At 33.0% G+C, this 18727-nt stretch overlaps 1 protein-coding gene across 1 annotated transcript; it reads left to right on the forward strand.

Moving 5' to 3' along the window:
* Nucleotides 1–56: 56 nt before the first annotated feature.
* LOC106057128 (ATP-binding cassette sub-family C member 10-like) lies at nt 57–17025 on the forward strand. Its single transcript, XM_056023613.1, has 19 exons — nt 57–299; nt 2528–4152; nt 4657–4815; nt 5131–5358; nt 5964–6126; nt 6239–6417; nt 6541–6792; nt 7585–7683; nt 7794–7983; nt 9128–9364; nt 10277–10394; nt 10708–10891; nt 11506–11721; nt 12251–12378; nt 12636–12805; nt 13285–13445; nt 13775–14028; nt 14966–15209; nt 16251–17025. Exons 2-19 carry the CDS (start codon nt 2569–2571, stop codon nt 16494–16496), a joined length of 4812 nt encoding a protein of 1603 aa, XP_055879588.1. The 5' UTR covers nt 57–299; nt 2528–2568; the 3' UTR covers nt 16497–17025.
* The last annotated feature ends 1702 nt before the right edge of the window (nt 17026–18727 follow it).

Below are 18727 nucleotides of genomic sequence, written 5' to 3' on the forward strand. Positions count from 1 at the left end.
ATTAACACCTTATTCTGAAAACACAATAATTTGGTTTTAAGAATTTATAAAGCCTTAAGACATCAAAACCTTTCATTAGCAATTAAATCAAAGGAGAAATGAATCTAATTAAATCATTACAAATCTATAATAATGTTATCAAATCTTAAAAATAGATCTATTAAATATATAGTTCCGTGCCAGATTTATTTTATTTTCGCATTTTGTCATCAATAAAAATGAAAACACATCATGAATGATCATCATCATGACCATGACAGAGTCAACAGATTAAACCTACGTCTAGTAAGACTCTAGTAGTAAGTATAACATAGATCTAGATGATAATCATAATAGATGCTATTATACTAGAATTAGAATTACTAGAATTTACTACATTTAACTCTAGATCTATACTGACTGTATACTAAATTATATACTAAATATTAAAATAATAAATAAAAATTATTATTATAATTATATTAATATATATTAATTTTTTATTTTTTTTTAATTATTTAATTCAAATAAATCTAAACAAATATAGCCTAGATCTATATAGAATAATATCTAATAGATCTATCTAGATCTAGATCATGTTAGAAATGATACAGAATATTCAGCCTCAGTCTGAATTATGTGAATACATGCAAATAAAACTGAACCACTTCCACATGACCTGTCTAATAAGAAAAATACAGAATCTAAAATGGCAAGAAAAAATTCCAGATACTGAAGTCCTTTTAGTTTGAGGAGCGGGTCTGCAAAGCACCCATGCAATCCTGATGCAGTCCCAGCTGCAATGGGCAGAACACGTCTGCAGAATGGAAGACTGCTGCTTCCCTAAACGACTCCTGTATGGCCAAATAAGGAAAGGAAAGCGCTCACAAGGCAGACAAAGAAAATCCTTTAGGGACACCCTCAATCAAGCTTCTCTGAAAGCATTTCGCATAAACCCAGCCACCTGGGAGACAGAAGCACATGACAGAGCTTCATGGCGTCGCACTGTGAAAATTGGCGCACAAATTGCTGAGGAAAAAAGATCAGCTCTGGCAGAAGAAAAGTGCCAGAGAAGAAAAGCAAGGCCAATGACACTAGCTCCAGCTGGAAAAACCTGCCCAGTGTGCAGCCGAAAATTTTGGGCTCAGATAGGTCTCACCAGCCACATGAGAAGGCACAAATCCTTAGTGCAAAGTCCTCAGCCCCCTGAATGACAAAAGTGGTAATTATCGAACCACAATGGACGAACTATAGACATGATGATGAAAGATTTTCATGTACTGATGTAGAGTAGAGATCTTCTAGATCTAGAAATACTAAATAGTAGAATAACTAGAATTCTAGATCTAGGACTATAGTCAGTATAGTATAACTATCTAGATTTAAAGTCTAATAAAGTATTCTAAAGAATTAACTTACTCTTTTAAAGTTAAACTTAAAAAGTTAAAGTAACTAGAATCACTAGAACTATCTGTCAAGATCTTTAGACAGATCTATCACTGTCTATATCTCTAGTAAACTCTTCTAACTTAGTCTTAGTTGGCCTGCTATGACTACTGTAGTACACTGTACTTAATTCTAAGATCTTATATGTAGTCTTAGTTATAATTCTAGATATATATTATATATATAGAATTTATATCTCTTACTGATGTTTTAATTTTTTAAACATGGTCATGGATTTTAACTAGATCTAGATACAGTAAAAATACATTTTTAAAACCTAGATCTAGTATCTTGAAAAGTAAATTGACCGCTCACCCTCCTTGTTAGGACGTTGCACCCCCAGGGCCACAGTTTTGGAAGTACTGATGTAGACCCTTCAGGTTGACATGAATCATGACTCAAAAGTTATGAACAATTCTTCAGAAATAAAGATTTTTACATCCTAGCTCAAACCTCTTGCTGGGGAAGACTGTGGGTAGGGCTTGAACTTAAGTCCATGGAGATGACAATCTGTAGCACATACCACTCGACTAGGCAGCTTAAATACAATGTTGCAGTAAAATATCTTTTAGACAACTTTAATTCAAAATTATTAAAAGGACCAAGCTTTGCATGAGTATATTTTAGTTCTGCAAATGAAGTGTTATTTTAATTGATTAACTATGCCGTCTTAGGCCTTTAAATGACCAACCTATTTGGCATCATAAAATCTCTTACAATTAAAAAAAAAGCTTTATGGTAATTACTATTAGTTTTATTGTAGGCCATACTTATATTTCAAAGAAAATTAGAAAACTTTTATTCTCTGACAAATGTATAATGGTTTTGAATATTGTTATTCAATTAGCTGAATATTTGTTAAATATTTTATTATATAGCTGGTGGACTACTAAAAATACAGAAATGTAATGAATGAAAATTAACTTTATTATTAATACTTTATTATGATAACTGAAATGAATTAAAACAATAATCTGACCTGCTTTATTTAACTTCTAATGAATATGTATAAAAAACCTCCTTAAACTTGTAATAATTTTTATATAATATATATCTCTATATTGATGTTGACTATCCTAATTCTGAAGTATTTTATTTATAGCTGGGCAGATTGAATGCCAAGAGAAAACACAATTAGTCCATATGGCATCGCTTACAAAAACTCCAGCTTGGAACTGGTCAGATCTTTGTCAACATGGAGAAGTTATGCATTCATGGGAAGGAAAAGACTTTGGTCACTGCTTTGAGCAAGTTGCAATCCTTACTCCAACTCATGCGATTCTCGCCATTGTAAGTGTTTATCATTTTGGTAGAAGGCAGACTTCATGGAATGGTATGAATTTAAATGTAGCCTGGACTTGGTTTCTTGTCCTTAGACTTTTATGTACAATTGTTTTACTGTTGTGCCCAGTATTTCAAGTTATATTTCTAGTAACAATAGAAAAGCTGCTTCCTAGTGTTGCTGATGGAGTCACAGCAGGAGTCTCATTTCTGTCTTGGTTATTACATGTCATTTACATTTGGAATGTAAGATTTCTTCATGACAACAGTTTAAGAGGTCCACCTAGTGCCATTGTTGCTTTTACTTTAGTGCTGACTTCTTGTGCTATTCATATGCACACAGTTATAACAAGACACATATCCCATTCTCCATATCGCATCCTCACAGAAGAGTATGCAACTTACATCAATGCGGCTGCTAGTGTTATCTATATGATCAGCCTTGTACCTAACAGACCACGGGAATATCAGGCACAACTCTCTCGATTGATCAATGAAACTGAGGAGGAACAAAGGCCCTTGACCTGGGATAGAATTAGATCCTACAACTCAACAACACCATCAGAAGATAATACATTAGTTGCAGAACAGGGCGTGGGCATATTATCATGGTTAACATTTCACTGGGTGCATCCTCTGATGTACAGAGGAGCCAAGATTAGGATAAAATCTATCTCAGATCTCTACCTACTCCCCAAACGCCTAAATACACAAAGTGTTGATGACAAATTCCAAAAAGTTATGCAAGTCTTACAACTAAAATATGATCAAAACACTTTGACAAATGTGTCTAGGACAAGTGGCAGCTGTAGGGAGGATCACCAAACCAGCACAAGTCAGCTTAATGCGGACCCACTTCTTGAGCCTTATGCCAGCGTTCTGAGTCCCAATAACCATTCCACTTCTGAAGAGTTCCACCAGCAATATGAGAGCTATCAAAACCAGATATCTTCTTCTCTACCATCAGTTGCACAACTTGATCAAACAGCAGCCCATTCACATCAGAACAATGCTATAGTAACAAAAGTGACACTTTTTAAAGCTCTGAACAAAGCCTTTGGTGCTGAATATTACAGCCTGGGCATATTAAAACTTTTGGCTGACAGTTTAGGCTTTGCCGGTCCCGTGCTGCTCAATTATCTGGTCAGTTTTGTGGAAAATAAAGACCAAGATGTTTATAAAGGCTACCTGTTTGCGATGGGTCTGTTCCTTACCACTTTTGTTGGGACTATTTGCTCAACTCAGTTTGACTACAATGTGCAAGTACTGGCTTTCAAAATGCGTTGTGCCCTCATAACTACAGTTTATAGAAAGTCTCTTTTGATCACCGCAGCCGTCCATTCTAAATTTACAACAGGGGAGATAGTCAACTTCATGAGCACTGACACTGATAGAATTTTGAATTTCTGTCCAAGTTTTCATGCATTTTGGAGCTTACCTTTTCAGGTAAAAATATTTTACATTCTTTTTAAATGACATAATTATTTTAAAAAAATTAATTTTGATTAATTAAATAGTTTTAAGATCTAGTGATTATATCAGAAAGGGCTAGGTCCAATGGATTGTGTGTGCATATATGTTTTCTCCTCTTTCCACACAACTGTGTGGGCGACAATATTCTAGCCATAGCTGACGCCCAGGCTCTTATCTTTTCAAAGTTCTTATCTGCACTGAATGCAAACAGGAATGTCTCTCTAGAATAGGAATCTACAGTCACATGAAAAAAGTTATCCACGAGATGAACCTTATTGTTCTATGTCTTAAGGCATAGACAAAAAAAGGAACAACTTTTTAAAAATTTCAAATTCTACTACCATGCTGCCATGTTTAGTTTTAGAAGATTACAGAATGCATTTCTTTTTTTTTTTATTTTAATCCTAATTTAAATATTTTTTGCACAAATGTTTACCATCTTCCATTTTTTAAATTTTATTTTTCTATTATTTACAGATTGCTGTATCATTAGTATTGTTGTACCAGCAAGTCGGGTTAGCATTCCTGGCAGGTGTTGCCTTTGCTTTAATATTGATTCCAATCAACAAATGGATTGCCAAGAAGATTGGGCAGCTTAGTACAGAGATGATGGCATATAAAGATGAAAGAGTCAAGGTCATTGTATATGTAGTTTTTATATAATACATTTTTAAAATCTTTACTTACCAGTTCACTCTTTGTGTTTTGAACGTGGGACAGTTTTATCTTAAAAAAAAAATCATTTTATTATCACTTAGAGACACATTGTATTGATAACTTAGGATGTTCCCTATGTCCTTTTAAGAAGACTGTAAGGTGAATGAGATTTTGTTATAAACAGGTTGATGTCATGTGTTAAAATTTAATGTAAAATACATTTAGAGATATAAATGTAGTGAGATCCACATTGTTAGACTGTACTTTTAACAAGAACATACATGATTTGAACAGGTGACTAATGAACTGTTACATGGCATCAAGGTTGTAAAACTCTTCTCATGGGAGTCTCACTTTACCTCTAGCATCAATGAAATCAGACGCAAGGAACTGAAGTGTCTGAGAGGCAGAAAGTACTTGGATGCCATGTGTGTTTTCTTCTGGGCTACAGCTCCTGTCCTAATGGCTATTCTCACATTTACTACTTTTGTCTTGTTGGGCAACAAACTCACGGCAGCTAAGGTAGAATTACAAATTGAGCACATCTCTTTTTTTACAGATAAATTTCTTTTCCAATTATTTAATGGGTTTTTTGTTGTTTTTTTTTTTCGAATTTTTAGATTGTGATCACAGTTTTATTTTCTATAATTTGTTTTTAAAAAATATTAGTAATTTTTTTTAAATTCTAATATTTATAAATAAAACGGTCTTTTTCTTATACACATTTTTTTTTTCATTTAAATTATTTAACTCAAGTAAGTATTTGTCAATTTTATAACTTCATTGCAGTGACTTTCTTTCTATATTGTAACATAAGTTCATTACTGTTGCATTGATCATAAATACAAACAAAAAAAAGTCCTCTGCAAATGTTGCTAGATGCCCAATAAAGAATACAATCTACTTATCAGTCAAATTTATTTTTGTCCTTGCCAATATTGATATATTTCCAACTAGGATGTCTAAGGTGGTCATTGCTCTGTTGGTGGTAGAACAACAATACACCACAATGATCTATTATAATTAGAGATCCAAGTTACCATGAATAAATGTTGAAATGTATATATTTATAGCTAAAAAAGACATAATCTTGACCTCCATCTTCCACTTTATTGTAACGAATGTAGGTCTTCACAAGTCTGTCTTTGTTTCTAATGCTTATCAGTCCACTGAACTCTTTTCCCTGGGTTATCAATGGCCTGGTTGAAGCATGGGTATCACTGAAGCGGGTTCAGAATTTTGTTTGCCTGGAAGATAACAAGCTAGATGAATTCTACAGCATTAAACAAGGTTAGAGAATATTGACGTTCTTGTTTGTTTGTTGTTGTTTTTTAATCTCCCTTTGCATTTTAAAGTCAAGAAACATCATCACTCACTCATTTACTTCTTATGTTTTCTCCAGATGCTGAAGACAGAACCATAAAGATAAGAAATGCAAGTTTTTCATGGAGGAATACAACGCCAGAGAACACTTCAAAGAATGCTGTTGAAAGTTCAGGGAACGATACAAGTATAGACGAAGAAGATGATCATGTGACCAAAACTCAAAATTTGGAAAGAATCAACTTAAATGTGTTACAGGTTATCATTTTCTTGATTGACTAACAATAATATATAATGACATTCCAAACCAAATAAGTGCCTTGAAAAATATTTATAAGAAAAAAATAATTTATCTTAAGGATCATCTTTTCTATTTAAAAGGGCCAGTTCATTGGAATCATTGGTAAAGTAGGTTCTGGAAAAAGCTCTTTGCTCAATGCTATAATAGGTGAACTTCGTAGAACACAAGGGGAGATTTATGTCAAGAATCTTGATGAAGGCTTTGCCTACGTGGCTCAGGAAGCTTGGATCCAGCATGCGACTGTACGTGATAATATATTGTTTGGTCGTTGTTATGACAGCCGTAGATATGAGCTGGTCCTGGAGGCTTGCGCTCTTATTGAAGATTTAAAGGTTTGTCTGATTTTATTCATAGTTCAGTCAATAGTGTAGCTGAAATTTTTTGCAGGGGTGATGCATGGGGAAGATTGTCCAACATTTATAAAAATTATCTTTTTACTGTTTTTTTAAACTCTAAAAAATGCTATTGCTTCTTGTTGAACTTTGTCTTTCTGCTATTTCTGTCCCTGATTCAAGGAGAAACTGACACCAGTAACTCATATGGGCACATCCATTGACAGAAGGCCCCATATATATATATGCTATTTCAAAGTTAAGGTTTTAAATGTTTTAGAATTTTGAAACAGACATGGCATTAAATATGCTAATAAACTTTACATCCACCTTCAACTGGCGACTTTGATAATTATAATATTAAGCTTTTAATTTATTTTCTTTTATATCAATGTGTATAAAAAGCAAAAGTCTTTTTTCTCATTTAAAAATTGCTCTCTTAGATTTTTTGTTCTATTGTTACAAAAAAAGTTTCATCTTTAAATGTGTATGTCAATAACATATATATATTTAATTTGGATGTGTATCAAGGATTGGCCTCTTGTGTATCAAGGATTGGCCTCTATTGTATCAAAGATTGGCCTCTATTGTATCAAAGATTGGCCTCATGTATCAAGGATTGGCCTTTTTAGTCTAAGTTGCAAAGTGAGAAGATGGTCTTTCAAGATGTAATATGTCACACTTACAAATAAATATATTTAGTTATATACTGTCTTCTCTTGGGTTTTAAATCTTCAATATGTGTGTGATGAAAATATTATATTTAATATACTATGATTTCATATGATGTAGATACTTCCTGCAGGGGACATGACTGAGATAGGAGAAAATGGTTTGACATTAAGTGGTGGGCAAAAAGCCAGAGTAGCATTAGCCAGAGCTGTGTATCAGGTAAAGTAGAAGCTTCTTTTTGCATCTAGTTGGAACTTGATTGATTAGCCGCTTCCTCCCCCCCCCCCCCTTCCATTTTAAAACCTTTCAATATTTTGTCTGCTCTCTAGGACAAAGCTGTTTATTTACTAGATGACCCATTATCAGCTGTAGATGCCCATGTAGCTAAGCACATCTACACGCATTGCATCATGGGATTGCTAAAAGACAAAACAAGGTTGCTATGCACACACCATGTGAAGTATTTGAAAAAGGCGGATCTAGTTTTACATATGGAAAATGGAGTCATCTTTAAATCAGGTTTGTTGTTGTTGAAGAATTGGTTTCATTTTTTTACATCTTACACCATATGGTTTAGGTTGTATTTCATTCATTTCATAATTTAATTTCTTACCAAAAAAAATAGAGAAACATATTTCACCATTTTTTGGCATGAACTCTTTGAAAACAAAGGCCTAGGTAATTATTATGATCATTACTAATGACTTTCTTTGATGGTCTTTATTAAAACAAATATCAACAAAATAAAGGAGATATCATGCAAATCTTGAGAAAATATTTACCATATTTGTTAATTATACCACAGTTTGAAAAGTAACAATTTCAAATAATTTTTTTAAAATTCTGGACTATACAAGTATTAGCTTAATTAGCTTGACATCCTGGAGGAAACAGAATTTTTTATTGTTTTGAATTTTTAATTAATAGGAAAATAATAAAATATAAAAAATACTTAGAAAAAAAAACAACAAAGCTTACCATATATTAAGTGTAGTTGGATCTGTCATGTAATTAAATTTCTAATAGATCTAGACTAACAATAATCAATCTAGCAATTAAAGGTTTTGTTTAGCGCAATTGAATGCTTTTAGCTTTTTGAATACTCTATGATCCTATCACTTGTCTGGATCAGTTGGGAAAGGGGTGGGGGAGAAAGAAGTGTGTATCTGGGTGAATATTACTGTGAACACTTTTTAAATGCATTTATAAAAAAAAAATATTTCAAGTTGAACTACCTGAATTTGAACTTTAGGGCTCTGGGCTTCTCAGGCCTCATCACTCTAACCACTGTACCAGAGAAGTGCTTATGAATATACTTGGTTTTATAGTTGTATTGTTACTTTCAAACTTTAAAGCAAAGTATAAAGGGGACTAATTCAATTTATACCACCACATCAGTCAAGTATAATTTCTTTCTCTTTTTGATATCAAACAAAATAATTAATTAACTAATTGGTTAGTATTTTTTTTATTGATTCTTGTTTTGTCAAGTAAAAGAAATAAATGTGCAAAATTTTAGCTTAATCCGAGACTGGATGTGGGAGAAACAAGCGAACTTTTTAGGAGACAGACAGATAGATAGAGTGAGTTGATATAGCTTTGTAAAAAACACAAATTGTCTTTGTTATATATTAAATTATTGGGCATTGTTTATTGTCGTTAGGTTCACCTAGTCAGGTTTTGTTAGACATCAATTTTAATGAAGAGCAAAGAGCCAGTGACAGTGATCAAGAGGGTAAAGAATCAGAGACTTTGCCAACTGCCAAAGATGACTACACTTTAGTTGAAGAAGAAGAAAGAGAAACAGGAGTTGTGAAAGGGGCAGTGTACAAGGCTTACTGGAGGGCTGTTGGCGCCTGTCTTTCTTCATCAGTGCTGCTCTCTTTGTTTCTAATGCAAGGTCAGTTGAACAATCATACACACTAGGAATCTCAGGTTTCAATAACTTCAGTCTTGTGGAGGAGTGAAGAACGCTTCAGAGAGAAGCCATTGCATTGTTTTTAAAAAATATTTTGTTATGAAACTACTTAATGCGCCAACACTCATGCGAGGTCTTTTCTAAAGGGAAAAATATCTATTGTCTTTTTCCTACTCCATCTCCAGCATTACTTTTTAGACTCTAACTTAAACTTGTGGTCATTTCCTAACCCTAACAACTCTTTTTGATTCTTCAAATTCTACTAGCTAGGTAGCTATAACATGTATAATGGATGATTTATGCACATTTTTTCAATTTATTGATTAGTATTTTCCTCATTTTTTTAATTTAAAAATTAGACTGACTTAGACTTAGGTCCTCCCGCACCGTTCGGCGCATTGGGCAGCAAGCTGTCTCCATAAAGATCTGTCATTGGCAATGTCTGAAGCCTCCTCCCACCTGGTGTCCACTGTTCTGAGGTCCTCCATGAATGTGTCCCCAAGTAATATGAGGGTGTCCCTGTTTGCGCTTTTCTCTTATTGGCTTCTATGTTATCGCAACTCTTGGTGTGCGTAGTTCATTTTGACGTAGAACATGTCCCGCAAACCTCATGGGGCGCTCTGTCCCAACCTCACAAAGTGTTCGACTCCCAGTTTGACATAGGATCGAGTCTCAAACAAGGAAATCCTTAAAAATTAGGGAATAGTAAAAATCATTCCCTCAAATAAAAAAAAATTCTTAAAAACCTAGTGCATTGTAAGTAACAATTGTAAGTACAACATTAGAATTTAGTTCAATAGAGATTAATGGACCTGAAATTTATTTGTTAAAAAGTTGAATATTGCTACATATTCAACATAGGGTGGCTTTGTAAATTACAATATTTCTATTCAGCTTCTAGAAACATTGGCGATTGGTGGCTGTCCTACTGGGTCACTAACAGTGCAGAGAAAGAAATACCTGCAAGTGCCGATAATGCTACTCATTGGACTCTGCAAGAGATAGCTGAATTGTAACATTTTTTCTGTCCTCAATAAACTTAATGTTATCTAATTTATTTTTAGCAACTTATATACTCTTGTAAGGATTTTTTAAATTAATTACATTGGCAAAATAAGTTTTTTCATCAGCAAATCAAAAAAAATATATATAAAATACAAAATTAACATGGATAATCCTAATTTGTAATAATTTTCTTTGAAAGAATATTTGTAACTTTTAGTATGATAACTTTGGGAAAAAATATCAGGGTACAGGGGAGTAACTGATTATTACCTATTGAGATGTTTGATAGTATTCTTATCTTACATTTTTACTCTTCACAGTAACACAAAGCCTTGGACAAGCTTAAACACATCTAGTGACAACGTTGTGTTTTACCTGAGCATCTATGCTGGCCTGACTGGCTTCAATATCCTGTCCACTTTACTGAGATCCTTTCTGTTTGCCTATGGAGGGCTGTGTGCTGCTGCTGTCATGCATAATGACTTATTGGGTGCCATTCTTAAAGTAAATATTTCATTACACATTAGGTCACAACACATTCTTAAAGTAAATAAATCATTACACATGTCATTCATTCTTTCACAAGCCTACAGCACGATCTCAAAGTAAAACTTTTTAATTTAATGTAATTTCCTTAAGTAAAAAAAATAAAATTAAAATAAATAAGACTTACAAAAGTCTTTGCAGTTTTTTTTTTTTTTTTAATCTTTATTTTTTAAGAATTCACGGTTAGTATATCTAGCTGAAGGTTATTTTTAGTAGGATTTCTGCATGGGATCTAGAGACATTACTGAATATACCCAGCTTTTTAGGAATCTTGACACCTTTTAAGAGGGCTTGAGTTCATTTCCCACTTGAGATGATTTGTGTTTACTTGGAGGCTAAAGGCTGCATGAAAACTTTGACCCTGACAGCCATCACAGATCACATGACCAGAAAAGAGATGGGACCACAGTGCTCTGATACCCTATACAAAAGCAATTTAACTAAAATATACTCTATTTCTTAACAGCTACAAAAATTAATAAACTTATTTTATAAGATTAGAAACCAGAGATACCTTACTATATATCTTCCGTTTACTGTTGTTATGTAAATAAAACTTATCTGTTTTACAGGCTCCAATGAGTTTCTTCAATTCCACACCGATCGGTAGAATAGTCAACAGGTTCTCTTCTGACCTTTACTCTGTGGATGATTCTCTCCCTTTCACACTCAACATATTCCTGGCACAAGCTTTTGGAATCCTGGGAACATTGGTGCTCACATGTTATGGTCTCCCTTGGTTTGCAATTTGCTTGATTCCAATCTCTGCTTTATACTATAAAATACAGGTAGGTTTGCTTCTACATCAGTTGTTTTGTAGCATTTGAAGTTCAAAATCTGGGGGTTTTTTTGGTAGAAATGTATAAACAAAAAGTTTAATTTGCAAACTTAGCTCACATAAAAACTGAACTCTTGGTATTTGGAATTATTTTATTCAATCAGACAAATTCTTTTTTTTTATTATATCTTTTATATAAAATGAACCTAAATTTGGAGATTGGTTTAGAACAAAAAAATTATAAATTTCCTTCAGTAGTACCGGGTAATTGCTTTGCTTATGACTGTTTCAATTCTTTGCATGTCTGTCTGGTCCTCTGGATTGGTATTTGATGGTCATGATTGTCCCAGGTTCAAACTCTTGTCTTCCCCCATCCTGTGAAAGGTTACAGGTGTAAAATAAAACACAAATTTGGGTTTATTGTTATGGGTTCTTTAATTTATTCAACTTTTTTTATTGGCTTGGTTCAAAAGTAATGTTATAACTTTTAAAGTTTCATTGGGAAAATTAATCTTGAAAATGTTTTTTTTTATACTTAGTTGTACTATCGCCACACTTCAAGAGAACTAAAGAGATTATCAAGTGTAACACTTTCCCCAATATATGCTCATTTCTCTGAGACCATAACAGGACTGTCAACTATCAGGGCAATGAGGCATTCTCAAAGGTAAAGTTAGATTTCTGAAATAAAAAAAAATTCAAACTCATTATTTTTAAAACTTTCTTGTTGTTTTAATATAAATGCATTCGTCATTTTTTTAATGCATAGAATGTGTATTTGGTTCTATATAATTTTTAATAAATCAAATTTCACAGAGAGGCTCCACTTTAGATAATGAGCTTAGACTAGATGAATACTTTAATTATATCAATAAATAAATAGTGTTTCTCATTGTAAACTTATTGTTTGTTTTTGTGATACAGATTCTGTGAGGAGAATAAACAAAGGCTGGACACCAATCAAAGGGCTCAGTATGCATCTCAACTTTCTTCCTGTTGGTTAAACTTCAGACTGAGAATGCTGGGGGTTGCTATGGTAACCTGCTTGTCACTAATAGCAGTGCTGCAGCACCAGCTTACTTCAGTAAACGCAGGTAGAGCTAAATTAATGTGCATTTGTTATTTACTGTTTTATGCAGGATGTCACATTACTTTATGTCTTGATTGAAATCAAAAAGACTTTTACAGTAAGTAAAGTTGAAATCAATGGACGTGTGATGTTACCTGAAAGTGTCCCATAATGTGGGGTGGTTTGACGAAGATTTTTTGACGTCACCAGTATCAGAATTGTCACTGGGTACGATGCGTTCCTCTACTACAAGGTCAGGGGATGGGCTAGATAGAGCCTAGCTTGTGTGATGTTACAGAAAAATCGGGAAACACAACTGCTTTTTTATTTTCTAAAATATCTTGTACCTAAGAAATTGGTTTGACTCAAGGGTGTCTTAAAGAAATCTCCAATATGACTTGAACCCAAGAACCTTACTTTTTGTCATTATTTTGCCGCAATTTTATTTTAATAAAAGTGACTAGAGATATGCTATGTTATCAAACAGCATTATTTATTTTTCAGGTCTAGTGGGACTTGCTTTATCTTATTCGCTGTCAGTGACAAACTTACTGGGTCAAGTAGTCCTGTTCTTTACAGCAACAGAAAAAGAATTTGTCAGTGTTGAGAGATGTCAGCATTATATCAAAGAAACACCTTCAGAAAATTGGTCTGGAAGTATATTTGTGAGTTTAAATGCACACATATTTGTCGACTGCATTTCATTCTTTACTTTCTTAAACAATTTAACTGAAAGTAAAATTGAAATATTTTTCAGCAATAATTTTTAAATAAACATGCTAACAATATTTCTTGTGGATATTTAAAACATTTTTAGTCTAATCCAGTGGTTCCTTTAGTATTTCCAAAAAAAAAAGAAAAGAAAAAAACAACTTTTTATTGTGTATTAAAATGACCAATAAAAAGCTTTGGAATGACTGGTTGAAATATATTTAGAAAAAAATAGTTAAACTCAAGGACTGAGTAAATCAAATGGTTTCCTTTTCTCCACCAGCCTCCAACACTGTGGCCATCACTGGGTATTATAGTATTTGATAATGTCTGGCTGAAGTACAAGGATACTCTCAATCCTGTTCTTAAAGGTGTGAGCTTTAGGACTGAGCCAGGAGAGAAAATAGGCATTGTGGGAAGGACAGGAGCAGGGAAATCCAGTCTGTTTCTTGCACTGTTTAGGCTGGTGGAAATATGTGAAGGCAGCATTACAGTGGATGGAGTCAATGTAAAATATTTGGATCTCAATGACATCAGGTAGATAGTTTGTTTTTGTTTGTTTCTTTCATTTGAACTGTAGAGTAGTGAATCGCTTCATCGTTTTGTTTTAAAAGAAGCTAGACTTGAAGACTTGAACCTTGTTTACACAAAAAGAAAGGCAACTAGAATGGGATATCTTTCACTATTAGCAATGTAGTAATTAGGGGGAAAATTTGTTTTTGATATCATGTGACCATGTGCTTTAGATTTCACTAGGGTAAATATAACTGGACTTAAAGCTGTCTTATTGACATTTATCTAGTGAACATTTAAGTTTTTTTTTATATTATAAATGCAACCCAATTAGAATTGAGTCAGTTCATTCAGTTTGTTTAATTAATAATACCAGTTTGGATTAACAAATCTATTTCAATACTGTTATTGAAACATTTGTTTAATTGGATTTATTCAATTAAAGTACTCATATTTCAACTAATTATTTTTTTAAATCTCTAAAAGAAAGTACTAACAGCATTTTGCCTACTAATTATTTTTAATCACGACAGTGTCAATGCTTTATTGTTTTTTGTTTTTAAACTCATTTAAAAAAAACATATTACCTTATAACGTGTTTGTACAAATCAAATATCTGGAATCATGCATCACGCTAAAAGCCATACCTAAAAAGAATGGCTCCTTAAACACCCATGTAGAGGCCAGTATTATCACTTTCCAATTTTACTGTGATATAAGTTGCAGAGAATGCTTCTCCAGAATAGGGCTACATATCCATGAGAGGAAATTCTCTATGATACAAAACAAGGACTGATGGCAGCCTAAAATTACTCTTGGTTCTCAATATAAATTCTGACTATTAGTAGCTTGATGGGAATAAAGTTTTAAAAAAATAAACAATTAAAATAAGCCAGCTAAGTGAGTTTAGATTTTATCAAATGTATTAAAATATTATTCCTTTTTTTTTCTTTCTGATCAGGTCCAAAATGGCAATCATTCCCCAAGATCCATTTTTATTTAGTGGAACAATTCGTAAAAATCTGGATCCTGTGAATTCCCATTCTGACCCAGATCTATGGGCTGCTATAGACAGGTGTCACTTGCATGAGTGCATAGAGAGAATGGGAGGACTAGAAACCAACATTACACAAAATGGGAGGGAATTCTCAGTTGGCCAAAGACAGTTGTTATGTTTAGCCAGAGCTATACTGACCCAAGCTAAGGTAGGGGCTGTTCATAACATAAGAATTTTCTTTAATATGTAGTTTTTTTTAATTTAGTTGATTTTCAACAGTAATGAAATTAGTAGCTGTTGTCTATTGAAAATACAATATGTACTTATTGATTTTTATGATACTGGGTAGCAATGTTTTTATGGGGTTTTTTTTTATTATTGAGTAGGATATATATTCAACTAGTGTAATAAATGAGATTTCTGTCTATACTCAGTTTGTTTCTGTGTTTATACTTGCAAAGAATTATTAACTGCCCAGTATACTTTTCTTATTATTCTTTAAAGCTTGCACTTTGTACTTCTCATTATTATGTGTGTCTTGTTCGGGCATCTGGATGGAGAATGCAGTTTTGAAGGACATGGTCAGCATTCTCTGGTCACACTCTACGAGGGCAAATTTCACTAGCTCACTTTGTACTATTAATTATCATTTACTTTTTTTTAATTGGGGTTTGAAGTTTGATCATCTTAAGAGCTGAACTGAAGGCTCTTCGAGCTCTAAGTTTGAAAAAAACCCTGTTTGGACGCCAAACAGTTAAAAAAACAAAACCTGTGGGAACACAGTTCTGTTTGAGAGAGACTCGAGTCAATGCCTATGCTGTTTCCAATGCCTTTGGCCCCCGACGCATGCTTGGCTGTACATGGCCGAAGGCCGAGGACACCGGGAGCCTCCGCCATTTTCCTTCGTTATACCAAGCTCACCGTGGGGGACTCGCCATTTATGTAACAGTCCTTTGAGGAACAGTGCATGGATGTGTGACAGGTTTATGGGGACTCTTTTGCAACTCCGCCCATGCAATGGGTGGACTCTCGTCTACCCGTGGGCATCCCCACGGGAATTATGTTTCGTCATTCATTTAGCCTAGTTACCCCCTCAAGTAACCGTTTCCACCCGGGTGCCACGTTGAGGCAGAACAGCGTACCTGGGTTTAATTGGGATAAATAAAGCAGCTTGTAATAATGCATTGCCTCCCCTTAACCCTAAAATTTAATCAAACGCATTGTATTTTTATTTCTTTCTTCTGATCAGGTTCTTTGTATTGATGAAGCCACTGCCAATGTAGACATGGAGACAGACACTCTAATACAAAACACAATCAGATATGAGTTCAAAGACAGCACAGTGCTGACCATAGCTCACCGGATCCACACTGTGCTAGACAGCCACAGAGTGTTGGTTCTAAAAGATGGGAACGTGCTAGAGTTCAGTCCCCCTGGTATTCTTTTACAGGACAACCAATCTTTATTTTACAGTCTGGTTTATGGCAGCAACTGATGAAACTTTATTTTCCAACATTGTCTTTAAGATTTTGCATGTTCTCTCTTTATTTATTATGAATTGAAAAGGGTTACCAGATGCCATGCGCTCCCAAAGACAGGCATTGGACTAAAGTGTAGAAACCTCTGGCTTTTGCTCAGTTGTTTTTTGTAATTAATTCATCAATTCAATTCAATCTTTAATTTTTGTGTTTTGTTTACACAAACTTGCTCATTAATCATGACAGAAAGTTTTGAGAACCTCTTGTATGAGCAGCTATTCTTATAATTAGAACTTTTCTTTTGCATTCCTTGGGAATAATAAGAACTTTGAAAAGGAGATGTCACTGACCTACACAAGGGGACATAAGAGAGAAATAAATTCTCTATGATCTCAATGACTTAAATAGAAATACATAAATAGAAAGATTTTTTTTTCTCAATAAATATCTGTAGTGTTTAAGATACAAGAATACATTAATAAGCAAAAACAATAGTGTAGGATTAACAATAGGTCACTGTGACAAAAGTATTATTACCAATATTTGCATGTTTGAAAAGATAAAATAGATCTTTGGAGTGAAAGTTAAAATGTCACACAACAGAATTAGTTTTACTGTAAAAAAAAGGAAAGGAGGGAGAGTGTACATTTGAATTACAGATTCTTTTGATTGTACCATATTTTCACACATTTAACCCACAGGCTATATAAGTTTTTACAAATGATAGGCAGACATGTGGGGTATACAAAGGTGCAAGGTTTACAATATTTATTTTACTCGTATACATAGCATAATGTAAACTATGGACGTATCGATGGGTTTTTATACGTCCAATAGTTCGCTGTGTGATTGGGATTGTAAAGCTTTATGAACATCTCATTATAAACCACAAGAAAATAAATTGTACCAATGAGGCATAGAATCTATAATATACCAGTCATCAATTGTAACAAGTAAGCAACTAAACAACAACTTAATGTACTGGTACTTTACAGCAAGTCACACTTTGCACATCCAGGTTTTTGTAATTTGTGCAGGGTATACGCGTGTGCCTGGTTTACATGTATGGGCGTTATATGCACAAAAATCCGGTAGTTAGGATAGAATAGATAATAACAATTGATAGTTAAATAGATAATAGTAATTGATATTTAAATAGATAATAACAATTGATAGTTAAATGGATAATAGTAATTGATATTTAAATAGATAATAACAATTGATAGTTAAATAGATAATAGTAATTGATATTTAAATAGATAATAACAATTGATAGTTAAATGGATAATAGTAATTGATATTTAAATAGATAATAACAATTGATAGTTAAATAGATAATAGTAATTGATATTTAAATAGATAATAACAATTGATAGTTAAATAGATAATAGTAATTGATATTTAAATAGATAATAACAATTGATAGTTAAATAGATAATAGTAATTGATATTTAAATAGATAATAACAATTGATAGTTAAATAGATAATAACAATTGATAGTTAAATAGATAATAATAATTTATAGTTACATGCGATTTTTTTTCTTATTCCTAAAAGAACAATGTAATACAAATGTTTCTTTTACAAATTTAAGTTTCCAGTGTACCCTATGTGCAATAGTTTTTGGGACTTTATTAGTACAAATTATGCCAGTCAATTATATGAAATATTATATTGAACAAATCATGGACAAAAGTTTTTGAATCATTGTCCTACTCTCTTTTTAAAAAAAAAATATTTTTTATGTTTTATTTTTGACTTTCATTTGACTAGCAGCATTCCAAAATGGAAGTGAATATAGAAACATAACAGTCACACTCTCAGACTAGACTTGTATCCTCTTGTTCATGAAATGGAAATCTAATGGGCTGCAAAGAAAACAAACTACTAGGTTTATTAAATCTGGATTTTTAATTTCAATTTGGGTTTAACTCCAGAGCTAAGAGGCAGATGTTTTATTGATAGGCTGATGACAGTGACTAACTTTATTTTGAAATAATCCTTTGTAAGATTCAGTTCTGTTCATTAAAATCTTTCAATTTTTGTTGTCACTTACTTCCTTGTTTTAGCAATTCCTGAATCCAATTGTAAAGATGTATTTTTATTTCCTTTTTCTTTCACCTTGCAATGATTTGCATTTTTTTTTTCATGAACTAAATTTTTAAGGAGTTGGTGATGTGCAGAATTATCCTAATTCTAGCTAAGTGAACCAGACATTTTATTCATGCTCCCTTTTTCACAGTATTT

The sequence above is a fragment of the Biomphalaria glabrata genome, chromosome 3, assembly GCF_947242115.1.
Source record: "Biomphalaria glabrata chromosome 3, xgBioGlab47.1, whole genome shotgun sequence".
Taxonomy (NCBI): domain Eukaryota; kingdom Metazoa; phylum Mollusca; class Gastropoda; family Planorbidae; genus Biomphalaria; species Biomphalaria glabrata.